The sequence below is a fragment of the Balearica regulorum genome, chromosome 5 (assembly GCF_011004875.1).
Source record: "Balearica regulorum gibbericeps isolate bBalReg1 chromosome 5, bBalReg1.pri, whole genome shotgun sequence".
NCBI classification, from domain to species: domain Eukaryota; kingdom Metazoa; phylum Chordata; class Aves; order Gruiformes; family Gruidae; genus Balearica; species Balearica regulorum.
Window position 1 is genome coordinate 68,344,078 of NC_046188.1, and position 19,162 is coordinate 68,363,239.

At 38.5% G+C, this 19,162-nt stretch overlaps 1 protein-coding gene across 3 annotated transcripts in view; it reads right to left on the reverse strand.

Moving 5' to 3' along the window:
- SHANK2 (SH3 and multiple ankyrin repeat domains 2) overlaps positions 1-19,162 on the reverse strand; it is a 320,878-nt gene that overhangs the window by 265,017 nt on the left and 36,699 nt on the right. For 2 of the 3 annotated variants that reach the window (XM_075755401.1, XM_075755400.1), the window contains exon 12: positions 5,825-5,891. In XM_075755401.1, coding sequence (XP_075611516.1) covers positions 5,825-5,891 — 67 coding nt within the window. Of the gene's footprint in view, positions 1-5,824; positions 5,892-13,769; positions 14,045-19,162 lie in introns of those variants that run through there. The other variant, XM_075755404.1, reaches the window with a different exon arrangement.

Consider the following 19,162-nt stretch of genomic DNA (forward strand, 5'->3'; position numbering starts at 1 on the left):
TGGCTAAGCAGAAGCAGGTTCTACAAAACTCCAGTTTGCTGGGAGACACAAGGGCTTCAGCCAACAAGGAACAGAACTGCTCTAAGTGCAACCTTGCCTGAGCGTGTACACATTCTAGATGAGCGTCATGAGAACAGCCAGCGGGTTTGGATTCCAGGTCTTCCCCTTCTATGGATCGCCCCTCATTTCATCATGAGCTTCCTCTGTGAAATTATCCAAGAGACAGAAAGCAGCACCCACCCGGAATGAGGATGTGAGAGAAATCAGGCTTTCTCCGGACTGAAGAAACAACACGGAGGTAGGACCATTGGTAAGACCATTGCGGTACACGCTCTTCAACCAAAGCGCTGCTGCTCGGAGCTGTTCTCAGAGTACATCTACCAGCCTTGATGCCTCCTGATGTTTCTGAAACCCTAAATGACATTATCTATCTGGAGACACACTCAGGTTAGCCAGCTGAATGGCCTCCATAGCACAATTTTACATAGCTGAGAAACCTTACTGGCAAAATCTCCTCTTTCTTTTTTTCAAATGACTTGGTAGGCACTCCTCAGATTAATCGGGCTGCCAATGGCACCTACATCTTCTGTCTTGGATATAAACATTAATCCATTTTGCTTCTATACAAGGGAAACAGACAGACTTCATCTCTCTGACTAAACATGTGCGCTCACATTGGCCCTAAGCAGATGCCTTTATCTGGCAAGATCTGAGTGAGGTACCCGGACACTACACACCTCAGACAAACATTCCTCTCAGTCAGATGTCACATTAATCCAGTAACATGGGCCATTATTTTTGGCATTTTTTGGCTCCAAATTAGATATTTTTACGTTCTCTTCTTTTTACAGAACAGTGTGAAGACTTATGATTACTGCAAAGAAGTTTATTTCAGCATTTCAACACATTTGTCTAATATAAGTGCTTTAAAATTAAATAAAAAGAAAAAAGAACAATCTCTGTGGGATTTGATCTGTAGAACAAAGATTTAGTAGCTCTGCTGTAAATTAGAATTTTCTACTGCTAGAGGATACCCTGATCATTTTCCACCTGAGCTGCTTCTCCATCATCTTCAACAATAGGCATAATCTTAGAATTACAATCTGGCACAGATCCAGGCAAAAAAAAACCAACAAAAAAAACCCCAAAAACAAACCAACCACACAAAAAACCACCACCAACAAAAAAACCCAAACCAAGGAAAAAAACCCAACCATCCCTTTAAGACATGCAATTCAGATTCTTCTAAATTGAACAATCCCAGACTTTGTATACAGCTTAAAATGGTATTCTACTCTAAATGCCAATGAAATATTATTGGCAGGCAAAGGTGGAATAGATAATAAGTGATATACCCAGCACTTAAGCATATATATTTATTTACGGGGAGCTCTTGTGGACCAGTGAATCGAGACGTAGTACTTTTGCTGTCGGCATGCCGTAGATTCATCCCTTTACTCCACAGGCAGTGATACCCTCCTTCTGCAGAAAGGTTGAGCTGTGATCTCTGCCACTGAACAAAGCAGCTCATTCATCGCAACGCATGGCACAGGACCGTGACTCATAAGCATTACATTACTGCTGTTAGATCCTTATAATTGCAGTTTTGGCAACATTACTTGAAACAGCTTTGTGACTACTGACAAACTGGAAGACACCCACATAATACCTTCTGCAATGAAAGTACAAGTGACTTCCTACTGCAATACTTTGGGACAACAAAATTATCTAAGAATAATGTTAATTAGCACATGTCAAAACAGATGGACACGGATAGTGTAGTTCCTCACTATGGAAGATTAGAGATTTCAAGCAAATATTATTTTTCATATTTCAGATACTTCAGTTTGAAAAATGTAAAAAATTGTTTGTGTCAACAGATAAAAAACTGCTCTTGAAACTACCAAGTTAGGTCCAGCCTCCAATCACTACCACCAATTAAAATTTTCCCATCCTTAAGATGACATACCCAGGAAAGTAGGTAGATTCTTTCTGAAAAAAGTAGTATTGTCACATATATTACACAGCCGTATATTAGGCTTGCATTTAAAAATATCTATAGCTAAAGATACTGTGCATGAAGAACGCTAAAAGTTAAAAGATTAGGTCAGAAATCTTCCAAGAACAACATGGAGTTTTTTCCAATGCATCACCAACCCCTCCTTTCAATGAATGCTATTGTGAATACTCATGAATATTAAATAAATTATTGAACAGCTCATCATCTACCAGCTTAAACCCCCATAGAAAAAAAAAGACCCACCCAAAGCTGCACATATTCCAAAGAACTTCCCACAGTTGTAACTTATTAATTATTAAATGAGTCTGAAATAATTACAAAATATAAAGTAATTAAAATTATCAAGTGAGCCTAAAATAATAGCAACAAGGTTTAATGAAGTGGTGCAACATCAAAACTCAGTATCTAACCAAAAATAAACTTTCTGAGGGATGAGAGATGAAAGGTTTCTCAAGAGACTTCATAGCGTGATCTGTCCTTCCTATCTTCATGAGGATACTTCTCAAGCTCTTTACTGTTCCTTCCCACTCTCTTGCCTCTGGGCTCCAAGAATCATAGAACGGTTTCGGTTAGAAGAGACCTCAAAGATTCCAACCCCTCTGCCATGGGCAGGGACACCCTCCACTAGACCACATTGCCCAAAGCCCCATCCAGCCTGGCCTTGGACACTTCCAGGGATCCAGGGGCAGCCACAACTCCTCTGGAGAACCTGTGCCAGTGCCTCACCACCCTCATCCTAAAAAGCTTCTTCCTAATATCTAATTTAAATCTCCCCTCCTTCAACTTAAGGCCATTACCCCTTGTCCCATCACTCTACGCCCTTGTAAAGAGTCCCTCTCTAACCTTCTTGGAGGCCCCTTTAGGTCCTGGAAGGTGCTATAAGGTCTCCCCAGAGCCTTCGCCCCTCCAGGCTGAACAACCCAACTCTCTCAGCTTATCTTCATAGGAAAGGTGCTCCAGCCCTCTGATCATCTTCGTGGCCTCCTCTGGACTCACTCCAACAGCTCCCATGTCTGTCTTGTACTGCGGACCCCAGAGCTGGATGCAGTACTCCAGGTGGGGTCTCATGAGAGTGGAGTAGAATCACCTTGCACAGCCTGCTGGTCACACTGCTTTTGACACAGCCCAGGACATGGTTGGCTTTCTGGGCTGCAAGTGCACATTGCTGGCTCACATTGAACTTCTCATCCACCAACACTCTCAAGTCCTCCTTTTCAGGTCTGCTCTCAATCCATGCTCCACCCAGCCTGTAGTTGTGCTTGGGATTGCACCAACCCATGTGCAGGACCTTGCACTTGGCCTTGTTGAACTTCATGTGGCTCACACAGGCCCACCTCTCAAGGTCCTTCTGGACAGCATCGCCTCCCTCCAGCACGTTGACCACACCACACAGCTTGGTGTCACCGGCAAACTTGCTGAGGGTGCACTTGATCCCACTGTCCATGTCGCTGACAAAGATGTTAAACAGCGCCTGTCCCAATACCGACCTTTGAGGAACGCCACTCCTCATGGCACATTACTCAAATGATATACGTTGCCACTTGTCGTGGCACATTTCTCAATTGATATATCTTGGAATACATCCAAAACTACATGAATATAGCCAATAACCAGACAAGTAACATGAAGAAAAGCCAACTTGTTGAAATTTAAATGCTGACATTATTCTGTACATTCATCATGATACCAGCTCTCAGGTTTTCTGCTCAGGATATTTTTCTTTGATTTATTTTTTTTAAACTGGGAGACATTCCAGAAATAGACATTTTGATGACTTTTTTTTTTTTTTGTTAAGTAATAAATCTTAAGGGGCAAATGTCAGGCTAAATTAAATTAGCGGCAGGAAACAACATAACCTAATGCTTATTCTTTAAGACAAATCTACTCATTTAAATAGTTATGTGCAATTCATCATATCTTGCAAAAAATGCAAGTGAATCATGGAAGTATCAATATTTCTGTTTTCCAGTGGAAAAGTAAAGGCATCAGGAAAATTCGGAGAATCATCCCACAGAATATATTTTGTAAGCATTTTTCTAGAAATCATCAAATCCTACAGAAAGTTTTTACAGTCAGCAATAATAAGTTCTGCCTAAAGGCTCAGCCACGTGGCTATCACTTGTTTCCTGAACTGACTCTCATCCATCTACTTCATAACAACATTCCAATTGCTCCCACATATTGCCATAACTTGGAAGCTGCACTCGTCAGGGGAAAGGAAAAGCAGTACAGAACTGGCCAGTCCAAAAAATGATGACATTAACATCAACGTGGTTTCACACAAACCAGTTTAGAGACTCCTGTTTGTAAGGATAATCTGTTACTTTTACTTTAGAGTTACTGATACTGTAAGTGTATGCACAATTAAGTCATTCCTTTACTAGGTTTTTTTCCTTTTATTGTACACAACTATTTTTAAAAGAACAAAATCCATTTAGAGAAACATGAAACGTAATATTGTGTATTGTCTACATGCAGTACTTGTTCTGCACTGACTCTATGCACGCAAGCCAAAATATCAAGAATTAACATGGCAGAAATAAAGGGAACATTTGAATCTAAACAACCATTTCTTTTCATTTTAACATCTCCACAAAGTTATAAGGCCATTAGCCATATATAAATACAAACACCAATAAGATGCTCACCCAGTTAGGAATAACTGGTTAATTTTTAGTTAATTTTTTTACATTGGATTGTTTATAAATACAGAAGGATGAAGACTTCTTACATGGAAAGGAACTATCCCATCATCTCAGGTAAAAACCTTCCAAACTCATTACAAACTTTTATGCAGAAGCTATGACTTTTATGCAAAACTTTTATACAATGTATCCTCAGTTTTCTCAATGCATACTGCAAAAAGTTGAAAGTATCGTAGTGCTACGAGAATTCACATCACCACACAGAATTTTTAACTATATCCCTGCAGATCATGTGCAACCAGGAAGGGAAATGGAAAGGAGGCCTTAATCCAGAGCAATTCTTTCGCAGGCCTAAGTTTCATGTGAGCTGGCCTGGTTTTCCACATAAATTAACTACTATCAAGTCATAAATTTGCATCACTGAGTTAAATCAGTGCAGGTGACTATACAGACCCTGCGGCTTCAAAAGGAATGCCTTTTTTCATTCGACTTCAGGATGTTCCTGTAGAACTTTAATTAACTTGAATTAAAGCATTTTAATTCATTTTAATTAAATTGTATTAGAAATCACTTTTATCAAGCTAGGTTTTATTTTAATGGCAAAACTCTACGTAAAAAGATCTTTAAAAAGCCTTAAGGTTTTTTGTCAAGGGCCCTTAATGCCTGTCACTAGCCTTCATCCAGTGCCACACACCAAACTCAGGGAGAGGAAATGGTTTTATGGATATGGATAGACAGGTTCAGCCTATTCATTTAACTGCAAAGAAGCATCTTTCTTTATCTTCTTCTCATGACCAATTATTCCTACTTGAGAATTGATTTAGGCGGATGCCAAAACAGCCTGCAAGAGCCAATTTGGCTCTTCCACGTATGTGGATGTGTATTTAATCTGTTACAAACTGTCTAATTTATACTTATAAAGCATCTACCACTCTTGCATTACTTATCAAATTCTCATTTTCAGAGCATATTTTGAAAACATTTCAGCTTTTTCCCCACCTTCATTTTTTAAAGAAAAGTTACTTCTACCATCTCCCTGAAACAATACTGTCATCAGCCCTGTAGTCATCTCTCACACAGAATCAGAGTCAACATCTTTGCAAAATCTTGGTTTAAACACGTATAACTTATTTGCAGTGTCTGTAAATATTTTGCTTACCAATATCAGCTTCCCTGTGATTCTTGATATATTCAGCGAGCTCAAAATTTCCTGCTATTATAGCCACCTAAAGGATTGTAAAATAGTTACAATTAATATATTGTCATCGCTTATTAAGTGGGAAAATATATACATTACATTACTGACAAACATCATACAAATATATTTTCATTTCACAAAGCAGAGTAACTATTCATTACTTCTATTCTGCAACTACTACACACAATAAATTTCTGAAACAACGTTGAGAAATGATATCTTAATCTATTTGTAAGCAGCACTGCCAGTCCCCTGGTTCCCCATTTACTAAGAACATTGCGATCATGGACGGCTCAGGCCACTGCTAGAAGAGCTGTGGCTTTTCACGTTGTGGAGTTAAAACCAGCAGTGAACATTAAACACACCATTCCCAAAGCTCTGGAAGCTATATGGATGTGTGGAGGATGCTATAGGAGCAGGCTCTGAGAAATACATTGAATATATTATTTCCTTTTAATTGCTCCTGACTCGCTACTTACCTGAACAATGAAAACAAGAGCTACAATGAAACGTACGTGGGATAACCAGGGAAAAAGTACCAAGAACTGTAAGTACCCAGGTACCACTACAACACCAAAAAAGACTAAAAAAAAGAAGAACTGGAAAGGCTTATGCTTCCTTGCGGACGGACCCAGATTTAAACAAACGGTTTCAAACGCAGTGACGTAATCTCCAATTTATCTTTTGGTCCTAAGCAAGTAACAGTTGGTCTAAAGAGAGACAGACTGATTTAGTTTAGGTTATAAAGTCTACTAGATAGTAAAGTACAAGCAAGACTTTAAAAAAATTACTATCAGAATAACTTTTTTAGATTACCAGAAAAAGTTTAAAACAAACAACCGAACCTACCATTTATCATATTTATGCCCTGAATCCAGGTTTTCCCCCAGCTGTTTGGTTTTTTTTTAATGCCTTTCAGGTTCTTTTTTTTTCTTGGGAAATTGTTTCTTGTTTCTTTAAAAATTTCTCTCAAACATAAAGGCTAAATACAGTAATTATGTTTTCTTTTCATTTCAAGTGTATCTACTTTATAGCAGAAATTCCATTCCACGTTTGTATAGCACCTAGCAGTTATACACTAATACGCACATACTTGTGTTTTAAAATCCTCAGTAGGCAGTCATAAGCATGGTATGAGCAGTATAATAATTTTTTTTCCTTTAAATGATTAACCCACATATAATATCACCATACTTACTAGTGATAATCATGTAATTATTTTCTCATTACAATATTAACAGTAGGGAAATGCTTTGCTTTAGGCATTTCTCAGTTGTGTTACGTCAAACTTTGATGGGTTCTTGGGAGCAAAATGCATTACTATGAATCAGTAATACTAGTTCAACTCAATCTCACTTCTCTCTTTAGACCACAGTTGAAAAAAAACAGTGTGTCTTCTCAGGTATGTCCTAAGACCTCTGCATGCCATAATACCTGCAAAGATCAGGGAGATCAGAGACAGAGGTAGTTTGGTGCACTGCCACCTCATCGCCAACAGACGCAATTATCCATCGGAAAATTACTATTTTAACCATTAGTAAGGAGACCTTTATTCCAGGGACTACTCCTGAAAAGAAAAAACCTCTTCTCAGCATGGATAAGGTATCAGAATCTGGCCCCCAGCCTCCTCCGTACAGCTTCTGAAGTGCAACCCATGATTCTCCCTGGCAAGCAGCACTGTGACGGGAACAGCAGAGCTACAGGAATGCCGCCTCTTTAACTTCACATTCTGCAGCCTGGCTTGGTTCAGGTTCATAAAGCAACATTTGTGTGTAGATCAGGGGGTTTCTCTACGTTATAAGCAAGCAATACTTCCCTTCAACATTACCCCTAATTAGCATGTAAAATTCAAACAAGGAATTCACCAGGCAGCTTGCTAGACAGCAGCCACGTTACTCAAATGAAAGAATTTTTGATAGAGAGTAGATTTTTAAAACTCAAGTATAAACATGCTGTTCAAGTGATAAACACATTTTATTACTTGAAAAAAGATATTGCCAGATAGCTAAGAGACAGCTTGACAGACAATTGTTCCTGTACTTGCTTCTGAATCAAGCACTAGATTCAGCAAGCTCAAGGTACCATTTCTCTCAATTTAATTTACTTCGCTAAAAACAGTATGTAAAATTCTAACAGCAAAAATGAAGGGAAAATATGTTACAATCTAAAGAAAGCAAGAAAAAGTTAAAAAGTACAAATATTTCTTGGCATAACATCAATGTACTTTACTTGAATTTGATGGGTAAAGAGTGTGGGAGAAAGTGAAGTCAGAGAAAAATCGGAAAGATATAAAATTATACTCATTCAATTTTTACAGTTGCAAACTACAAAGCACAGCAACCGCAGCCTCTTTCTTTTCCATCAAAACATTTCTTGAACCAGTTATAGTGCGTTCAAATTAAACTGTAAGCATGAATGCATTAGGACAAGTGAATGGTCTTCACAAGATCCAGGGCTTGAACCAAATTCAGGTGGTGTAAAGTCTCCCCTCCATTAAGAGGAAAATTAGATCAGAACCTAACTGAAGTTCTATATTTGTACTAAATTTCCTTGTACTTTAGAACAAATACCAATGTAGTATCTTTGCAGAAAATACTAGAGTTTGATTCTCTACATGCTTCATAATTTACATGTTTTTAAATAGCCATATTTTGCTTTTCGGGATATTCTGTAGTCAAGTGCTAGCTTTCCAATTGAGAGGTTATGGCAGGAAAGAAGGTTTTGTTTGGGTGGTTTGGGTTTTTTTTCCAATCACAAGATACCGCTTCTTGGCAGTGAAAAAGTAGCACAGCCAACAAAACTACAGTGAAAGGTTTTTTTCCAATTCCAGTAGGAACTGGATTCCTGTCATCAAAATGCATCACATGCATGTTTACAGACATGAAATATTACCAGGAAAGGCTGGAGGTAGCACTTTACAACTAGAGGCTATCTACAGACTCTGTTACGCTGAAACTTCAAAAATCACAGCTTTTTAAAAACTACATATACAGCAGTCTCACTATAATTCAGGTTCTTTCATTCCTGCAGCAAATGTCTTTTCATTTCGTCCTTTTGCCCCAGACAAGACACTTATGTCAGAAATCTGCATGTCCTTAGTCACATTATTCTGTAAACTTGATAAAACCCATTTCTGCATCTTCTTAAAAAAAAAAATTAAAAAAAAAAAAATCACCCCTCTACAATTTCCACTAAAACCTCCAAATTTTTTGCCCTACTTTTAAAGGACGTACATACTTTGCATCAGCTCCAGAATCAGAAAGACTGTACGTGCGGCGTCACAGCAGCGTCATTCCAAGTCCAGCTGAAAAGTATGACTGAGTAGTTCAATGCTTTCAGACCCAAACCAGGATCTTATCTGCTGCACTGACATTTGGTTGGGATCTCTGCCATATATTCTACTGTACAATACTGAGAACAGAAACTCTCTTGGTTGTGTTTTTTATCATCATCAGAGGCAATTTTGTGTGAATGATAGTAACCAAAGTGAATCATTTATCAGCTCCCTCCCCTCCAAGTTAAACTGACCCTAGTAAGGGTGTTAACACAGGCACCTAACTATTTTCAAATCACATTTGATAACATACATGACTGACCTGAATAAGAACATACACTTACAACAGGGAAGTAAGCAGAAAGTAAAGCTAAGCAGGAAGTCATATCTTAGTAGGAGGTAATTCATACCAAAAAAAAAAAAAAAGGGGGTAACCCCATGCAGCTAAACTGGCGGTATCACCTCCTATTTCCACGACACGCTGTCTTCATAATGTCATCGTAACAAAAAGTTAATGGAGTCACTGAAAGAGGTCACGGCTCGAAGGGCTGTAAGCACCAAGCCACAGGGTTAATGACTCTGGGCAAGAAAACAGAGAGGAGACGAGAGCTGGTTGTCACTGTCAGGGTACGTGACGCAGAGCGTGACCACAAGCTGTGGCTTTACACGGATATCTGCTCTGCCTTGCTGGAAGCAAAGCTTGTTACAGTCGTCCCGTCGTCTCACTTAACTGTCTCACGGACAGATGTTTCTTTCAAATGAAGCAACTGGTCACAGTGGCTTACGGTTTGCCATGCCAGATGCTCTGCCACCAATTTAGAGAAGAAGGGAAGGAGTTTAATTGACACTTGGCTAGTTGCTATGGATGGTAACTAAGTGACAGCTCGGTGAAGTAGAAACTTGAATGAATGAAGTAGCTGTGACGCAGTGACTGGGGGGAGCAGGCAGGGGATGGGGGCACCCCATGATTGCTAGTCCAGCACAGGGCACTGGACGAGGAATGAAAGATGTAACTGGTGAGGCACCTGTAGAAGGGTACTTCTTTCTCCTGGCGTAGAATTATTCTCATCCTCTGGTTTTCTGATGTTTACAGCCAGAAATGTTCCCTCTGGATACAGGCAGTTTTTAAGGTGGCTTTCAGAAGTCAATGCAGAAATTAAACATCTGACGCATCTGGTTAGTTCTGCTTTCCTGAATCTTGTTCCCCAAAGAAATTTAGTTTAAATGATGGCAAATAAGACTACTTTGTGTAAACAGTGAAACCTGACAGATGTCCAGTTACAGGTTTCAGTGCGGCAGACTTTCATAATGTTTTCAGACTCTGGACCAGATATAAGTAGCAGCACTGACTCACCAACGTCTCTCTTTTAAGCCTCATAAATGCAGTTGTCAATATTTCAATTACTTACATTCAAGTATTTAGATTTTTTTCATTGTGATTAATGCAGTGTTTCATTCCTTTCGGGAAATTGGAAATTATATACACACTTTACCTGTCACTAACCTTTCACAATTGATTTTTTCCACTCTTGAAATGTATCACAGGTAGAGGTTACATTAAATTAGAGCAAGATCTTTGTAGCCTGTTAGCAAATACATTTTCAGAGCTTTATAGGTTAGTCCCTGAAAGGCAAGCACCCAAACTAATATTACATTATCGCTCTAGAACTAACTGCTCCACACAGTAAGAAACAGTACAAAAAACGACAGAAATTGAAGTTGTCCCCTCTTAAATCCAGCCAATGAACTTTGACAAACTTTCTACATGGGAGGGGGGGAGAGTAACTCTCAAGTCATTTACATTTCACTCTCACTCAAGGCTGCTGCACTTCCTGCTGCACATGCTTAAATTTTAGATCAGGCGAGCCGTCAAGCTTTAAAATGCTCTGCCTAAATGGAGAGCGGAGGAAGGTGTTTGGGCTGCCCAGTTGTAGCTGCAATTCACAATACGCAGTTCAGGATAAAACAGTCAGCACTCCCCACTTGCTTTTTCTCCCCCTTCTCTTCCAGACAATTTCACTTTCCTGATGAAAGGACACTTCATTATTCTTTCCTTCAGGGCTGATGTTTCGCCCTTCCATTGTCTCTGCTACCCAGCAGCGCTCGCTAAATGATGGTCTTTCAAGAAACCTTGAAAGAGCAATGACTTCGGGTATGGCACTATACATTAAAGGAAATAGCTCTATCCCAGAACAAAATGCGACTTCAGTCCTGACTTTGCTCAGTCTCAGCCAAGCAGCGGAAATGCAGACGGACATACAAGATACTCCAAGGTACGTCTACCCTACATGTTCCCATCTGCAGGTGGAAGTGGAAAGAAGAGGTGATACAACCCTGCGAATGAGACTATAACCGTAAAACTCTCCAGAAATTGCCTTCCACTTAAATCACAGACTTATGAAATCATAAAGGATCTAGTGTACCACTAAAGGGCTACATTATTTTAACAACGAAGAAACACCATTCAAGCAGCCACAGCCGTTATGCAATAGGATTCACAATCGGCAGAGACATTAACACAAGTAGATTTAGGAGGAATGGTTAGGATCATTTCCTTAATGAAAAGATCACCTGAAAAGCTCTTCCATGTGTCTAATTATGACATGTTTTCTTAAATATTAAAAATATAAGAAATGTTATAATTTTTAATAAGCATCAGTTTCCAGACAAAAATCATAGCAACAATTCACCCAACAGCTGCAGTATCAAGAAAGAGGCGATAGTCCAGCAGTAAGACAATCTCTAAACTATCCCATTGTAATCACAACCTCTGGAGACAGAAACCTTTTTAATCTGATATGACAATCTAACGATGCTTACTGTGGGGCAATGAAAAGGCAACGTAGTTCAACTTCAACGTATTTCTATTACGTCCTCTCGAAAGAAAAGCTCTCCCTAATACAACAAAGAGGTAAAGGCTTTTTGGAGTCTAAAGCCACTTTGAAGATTGTCACAGCATACCATCAAGTATGCAGTGGTCATCCACAAGGACATCAGGAAGTTCAGTTTAGGTTGTTCAGTGCACAGACCCTGCTCTCATGTACGGCTGTGCAGCACACAGCACCTTCAGGTTCCATCCCTGATAAACAGTGACACAAAATCAGGCAGCACACTCTGCAGACTTCAAAAAAAAAATCTTAAACTGACATGCATTCGTCGCTCTCATATATGAGCAGCATGTAGATTTTAAAACTCTCTTTGGTAGTACAGATGGAGTTCGGTTTGGAAAAGCAAGACACAATCTGTGTTCCAAATTTCTTTTCCATAGGTGTGGGAGAAAAAATGTACTGATCACACACTATTGGTGATCAGTACTGGTGATCACACTATAAGAAACTATATGCAATTTCAGAGAGCTTGTACACGAAGGTAAACATATCTAGAACTCAGTTACCTTTGGAAATGCATTCTTTCATAATACCTTAGCAAAATGTGACAATTTGGCAAGCATTGTTCTGAGCTCAAATCACAGCATAGACTTTAGGTATATTCAATTAGAGAAGACCTTAAGAATTCAATAAATACAACAAAATGGGTTTTTTTCTGAATCAGTTGGAAAATTCTATACAGTACAATAACTATGTAATCTAAAATAGAAATGCTGAATAATCATGAATTCTGTATTTTACTTTCCAAAATCAAAGGGCAAAGTATCATCCCACATTTTGTAGTTGTATTGATTACAGCTGATTTTTGACTTTACAACATTGTAAACTAAAACCAGCGGAAGCTTCTTAGTTCACCTCACTATAAAATAAAACCAAATGCTTGATTACTGTACTATTAATATCACTAATTCACTCTCTTTTTCTAACAGCGCTCCTGAAGACATACAATATGGATGGCATGAAACACAACCTCAAGTAGATACATATGTTTACATTATGGAGACACACATTTACATTTACACTCCAAAATTTTTTAATAAAGTAATCAGTTTTAAAGTTGAGATGTAATACATCCAATTAGAAATGTGTTCAGAAGCAAATTACTATTTTGAGAAGTTTACTGTTGGGTAATATTTTGTACATATAAAAAGATAATAATGATTTTATTGAAAATATATCGGAACCAAAAGGTTTTATTTGATAACATAAGATTTATTGATAAAATTAATTTTATCAATTTGAAGCTTTATTTCAGGTGTAATATTTTCAAGTATCAGTAAAACTCACTGAAATAAGAGGAAAAAGATATAAAGAAAAAAGTAAAATTTAATATTTTTTTCTTTAAATGATAGTCAGTAAAGATTTATATAAAAGTGCAGAAATAACCCACATTCTCTACCAGGACAATAAAATGCTGGCAGTTTTCCTAAATTAGTCTATAGTAATGTTATGAAAGAATATAAGTAAAAAAATCATACTCAGCATTTTCATACCTGCTTATTTCCTGGACAGAAAATAATTCTTAACAATTTTAATTATATAATGTGATACAAGCTTAATATCATGCATTTTGAAAGGAACTAACTTTGTATATTAATATATCTGATGTCCAGTAGATGGCAAAATATCAGCAACCATCACCTTTAATCTTCTTGAAACTTGCTTAATTTAAACCCCAAAGTATTTTTTTTTTTTCTTTCTAGTCTCCACTTTCTATTTCATCGGATAGCAGGATTAGCTTTACCTTTTGGATGTTTTCTGTATGTTATCTGCTTGGAAGACAATTTCATCTTCATCAGCTCTTGATACAACAAAGCACAATAATGTTACTATCCTTTAAATAGTCCTTTGAAGACAGTTTCTTCGCCACTGAAATTTTTTTCTCCAAAAGCATGCTGCTGCTACTGTTCCCAAATTTGCCAGCACATGTTAGCATACTGTGTACAAAAATCTCTTAGCAACAATATCTTAGTGTCTAACATTTTCCTTCTTCCAACTATGATTCATGGAGCCATCTGTAGTCAGATATTGACATGCAGTATCTTAAAATAGATACCTTACATTTGCTCAACAACTAGTTTTAGCATCTGAAAATATAAATTATGGGAAAGGGCCAATATTTCTTTGAGGCTCTTCATCATTCCCTTGATCATTTTAGCACTGTTTAAACAAAGGCTTGCCACGATCGCTTCGCCTTAGTATTAAGGTCAAAGCATTCATGCTTTCCACAGCGCAGCAGTAGGCAGCTCGGCTGTGCTGGGAGCAGTCCCTTACGTAAGCCCTCCACAAAATCTCAACGGCTTCCCAGGTGAGGACCACCTCAGGCTGGTACCCTGGCTATTTTTTAAGAGTAACCAAAGACTGGGTTTTTCAACTTCAAGTATGGCTTTGTGCAGCATTAAGATCTAAGCATTTTTCACACCCTTGGAGCCTAAGCCTCGTGGAAAGTGCCCTGTAAGGGGTGGGATGAGGTCAATGTCTCAGCTGGGCAATGACAAAGAGACTTCTGCAGCAGCGGCTGCTGTAGGGAACGCATCAATGTCCCGTACTCTGTTCAGGGAATGGAAAAAAAAAAAAAGTTATAACCATAGCCTCCCAAGCACCACTTTTGCCTCCCAAAACTCTTCTGAAGTTTTCACTCAGAAGAGAAATCATCTTGTTTTCAGCTACAGCAAATTACCTGTTAGCAGCTAAAGACTTTGCATAACGCAAGTTATTTGTTGCAATGCAGCGTGGAATTTTGTGTAAGTTAAAGGAATAGCACGGTACTAAAATTAGGAAATGTTAATTAAAAACACTCACATTCAGTAGAACAGATTAGACAGAAAGATTTGGTAGCATGGCTTTGAAACAATGTAAAGTGTGAGGAGCACACTTCCACCCCAGAGAAATCAAACAGAATTTTATCCACTGCAAAGGAACTAGGATATTACCCTAAATATTTTTGAGCAATTAATATTTTAAAAATAAGCAAACATACAACAATGATGTGCATCCAAATACACGGTATGTGTTTAGCTGAGTATTATCCAAAAAGTAGACTGCGAGCATAACCGTACTTGTGCATTTTCATTGCTAAAATGCTGGTTTTGCTTGCAAGAGATTTTACACTCCCTACAGGTCTTCTGAAACACACTCAGTAGCCGTGAAACAGTGCCAGAGCTGACTAGCCTGGTGAATTCAAGTCGAAATTAAGAGAAGGCTATCACACTGAATTACCTCCTTTTAGTCTCTTTATGTCCTGCAGTGCTGTCATAGCAGGTCTCTATACTGGACCGATATCTAAAATGCCTATGGGCACCCTTGTTCATTCTCCAGCAACATTCCTATGATTTAAAAAGTAGAACCTGTACTTTATTTTACACTGTTCTTTCAAGAACACACACAACTGCATTCTTAAAATTTAACTACTCTTCTTCATGAATAAGCCACAATTGAATACCTTTAGATTAAACTAAGCCTGCATGGACACCAAGATATTAAAAAAAAAAAAAAAAAAAAATCTAAGTCCTTTCCTCACAACAGGAGAGCAAATAACTTCTAAATCATCTCACTCTCTCGTCTTTGAAATGCAAACTTAACTCCTATGACAAAAGGCTCCGTTGTTATGCAAGAACCAGCTTGCCAGAAAGTGTTGAACTGAATATACCGGAAAGTCGATTAAAGTTATCATGAAACATGTCAGAAAGCAAAAAAGGAACACGCAGCCAAATTCATCCCAGACACAACTTCGCTGCTTCATGGCATTCTTTTATTTCCTCCTGTTTCTTTGGATGAGAAATAACTATGATTTTTAGGTTACCCTCCTTTGGACAGATTGTATTAAGCCTCCTCCCCGGTCACAGCATGCATGGGAAAATTGATGTTTATTTCTACTTTAACTGTAGAGAAATAAATCACATCTTTCTGCTTCTCTACTAAAATGCCACCTAGCAAGTCACTCGAATAAGATGCGTTTTTCTACGCTCGTGTTTTAATAATTAATATGGAAAAGAAAAAGCAGACAGGTGTGATACATGCACATTTACAATTACGGACTCATTCCACAGGAAAATCTAGCTCAAGCTGGAAAGAGCCATCAAAAGCCAGTTATTACATAATCCTTATTACTGCTACATGGGCGAGCAGCAATTCCAAAGGAATATTTACTAAAAGCAGATAACGCCAGGTTGCAGCATCAGATGAATCAGATAAGATACAGCCAGTAATAAAATTGACTTAATTTTCTTCCTTCCCCCCCCCAATAATATGCTAAATCAAAAAGCCATGAAATGCAATCTTCTTCAGCAGAACTCTTTTAGAAAAAGATTGAGAAAGTGTGCTGTTTGCTAGATCTTGCTTTCCTTGAAATTACACTAAATGTCAGGTTATACAGAAAATCCAGCTAAAGTGTGTATAGGTCTGTGCTGCTGCAGGGTAAAAACTTTCACCTCTGAAGGCAGTCCTACCTCAAAGAAAAGCCAAAATGTGCTGCTATATTAGCAGCTTCTTCCCCAAATGCTTTCAGAAAAATGTCTTCCTACTCACAGCAGGCAGTAGATACTGCCCACTATTTCACAGCAAAAACCGTTTATGGGATTCAATTCTGCAAACACTTAATAATACAGTGTTGCTTAAACTGCTAACCCGAATGGCTGAAAATGTTTTTAAAAAGGCCTTACTTAGGATAAAATGCATCAGGTTAATAAAATACTATGATTATTTTACCTAATACATTTGGTGGATTTGTTCCAAAGTCTGTGGGTTAACTATAATAAAACCTTTGGGTATAGTAGTCTAGTAAAAGTCAATGCCAATAACATACTCTGAAGAAGATGGACACGGGACGGCAGCGTATGCCAACTGCTTGTCACGAATGTTCTCTCCAAATGGCAATGCAAGAAGATGTTAAGTCTGTCCTAGAGACATAGATCCTCCATTTCTATAAGCAACAAGAACTCACTTGGATATTGCCAGAAATTAACACTGAATAATCTGTATAGCCATGCAAAAGCAAGAGATCACACAACCACCATCACCCATCCATCGTAACTACGATCATTAATCCGTACTTGCAGATCTGACGTGCCCACAAGTCCTGCCCACGGGTTGCATTCAGCACTGCATGGACACAAACCAAAAACATCACTGCCCAGAAATGCAAGTGTAAGTTCATAGAATCACAGAATAGTTTGGGTTGGACGGGACCTTTAAAGGTCCAACCCCCCTGCAGTGGTCAGGGACATCTTCAACTAGATCAGGTTGCTCAGAGCTTCGTCCAACCTGACCTTGAATGTTTCCAGGGATGGGGCATCTACCACCTCTCCGGGCAACCTGTGCCAGTGCCTCCCCGCCCTCAGCATAAAACTTTTCTTCCTCAAAGCTAGTCTGAAGTTGTGACAATCCGTTTGGATACACACGGATAGAGGAACACGGGAGAACAGCAGGACACCGTTGGGCATCCTGGTCATCGTGGCAAAAGCAGCTCCAGCACAAAAGGTGGATTTCAGTTTCTCTGATATTTCTGGTTCATTAGTATTGACTAACTCAACCAGTGTCACTAACGCTATTACATACACATAATAGCAGCATACAAAATGTAGTAAGGTTTTACATTTTGTAGAGAAACCGAATGGTATTAATATCTCAAAATAACATGGTTTAAAAATCAGAAAAAATTAAGTGTAGCAGATTACTGCAAGCATGCTTATCTATGGTTTGTGAAACAAATTTCCCATAAGGTTTAACCTTCTTATACCACATATACAGGTACAGGAATCAAGAATTCATAAAAGAACATCTCTCATCTCTCCTGCAGTTAAATCTGGAGCAGAGTCTGATATAATATACTTTTCTGCAAGAACATTGAGAAAAAAAAATACTGGATATCTGTCATTCTCTAGATGCTTATTCGATGACCATCATTCCATTTCAATACGTGTAAAATCCTGGCAACAACGCAACGCAAATAAGTGGTCATTTGATGTTAATCTTGTTCATATAGCTCTAATCTTAGGACTAATGGAGTTTTTTGATGGCTCAGAGACACATTTATTCATCCCAAATTTGCTCTCAAGCAATAAAAAATACAAAAATTTCTTCTGATAGACACAACAATGAAATAAAGTATTTCCAGTGACAAGATCTACCATGCTCTTTGTAGCTACAGAAAAAAATACACACAGTCGTCACAGCTGACCCTTTTACAAGGATAAGCTTGTACACTATGTCTGACTGCTCAGTTATGATCAGGCTATTTAAGAACTTACCCTCGCTGCCTTCTCTTCTAGGATATAATATAAACAAAATCACAGGAGCAATGTTCAATCGTGCTATCAAAAGCCTATAATTAAATTAAGATTATACAAATCTCCGTTGCCTCTTGCGACTTCATCCATGACAACTAATCGTATCTGAATCCTACGCAAGCCTTTCTTACTTTGAGGCAAGAACTGGTAGTGACCCTTACAATTTAGTTTGCTTAATTTGTTCCCTTTTATAATGTAGTTTTTGTTGCTTCTGAGCTTTTGGAATTTTATCCATTTGGTGGAAAAACAAACAGATTGGCTCCTAGCTACCTCTGAGACATCGTTTTTGCCAGGGAAATCCTGCTGCATGTGAGAACACCTGAGGCATTTCAGCTGGACACCCCTGTCTGAGCAGGGAGAGAAAGTGCAAAGGGGGAAAAAAAAAATAAATAAAAAGGGTCTCAGATCGTTTATATGGAACCCAACACAAAAGATGGTCTCATGGACACTCCTCCATAAAGTTACAGTCATATAAAAAGCTGTTGCTGCTGCACAGTTGTTTTTTCAAAAAGGCACATTCTGCAACAAGTATTTTTAGCATCTCCAAGTGTGGCAATATTTTGCCCTTCTCAATAAAAGATAATCATATCATTTAATTTCTTTATGTTGTACCATATTACTTCCATTTGTCTGCTTTTCTGAAAAATGACAGGGGTTAAGACGAAGGTTAGGAGTGATCAGCCAGCACTATGCAAACCATCGCTGGGCCAAGGTGAATGAATTTTAACCCCATTCTGTACCCGTATGTATTTTCCTGCTCCTGTAGCTCTTACTACATCCAGCCCTTATCAAGCCAAGCGAGAGTATCAGCGAAAGCCCCTCGGGCTGAGGTCTGACGTTTCAAAAGTAG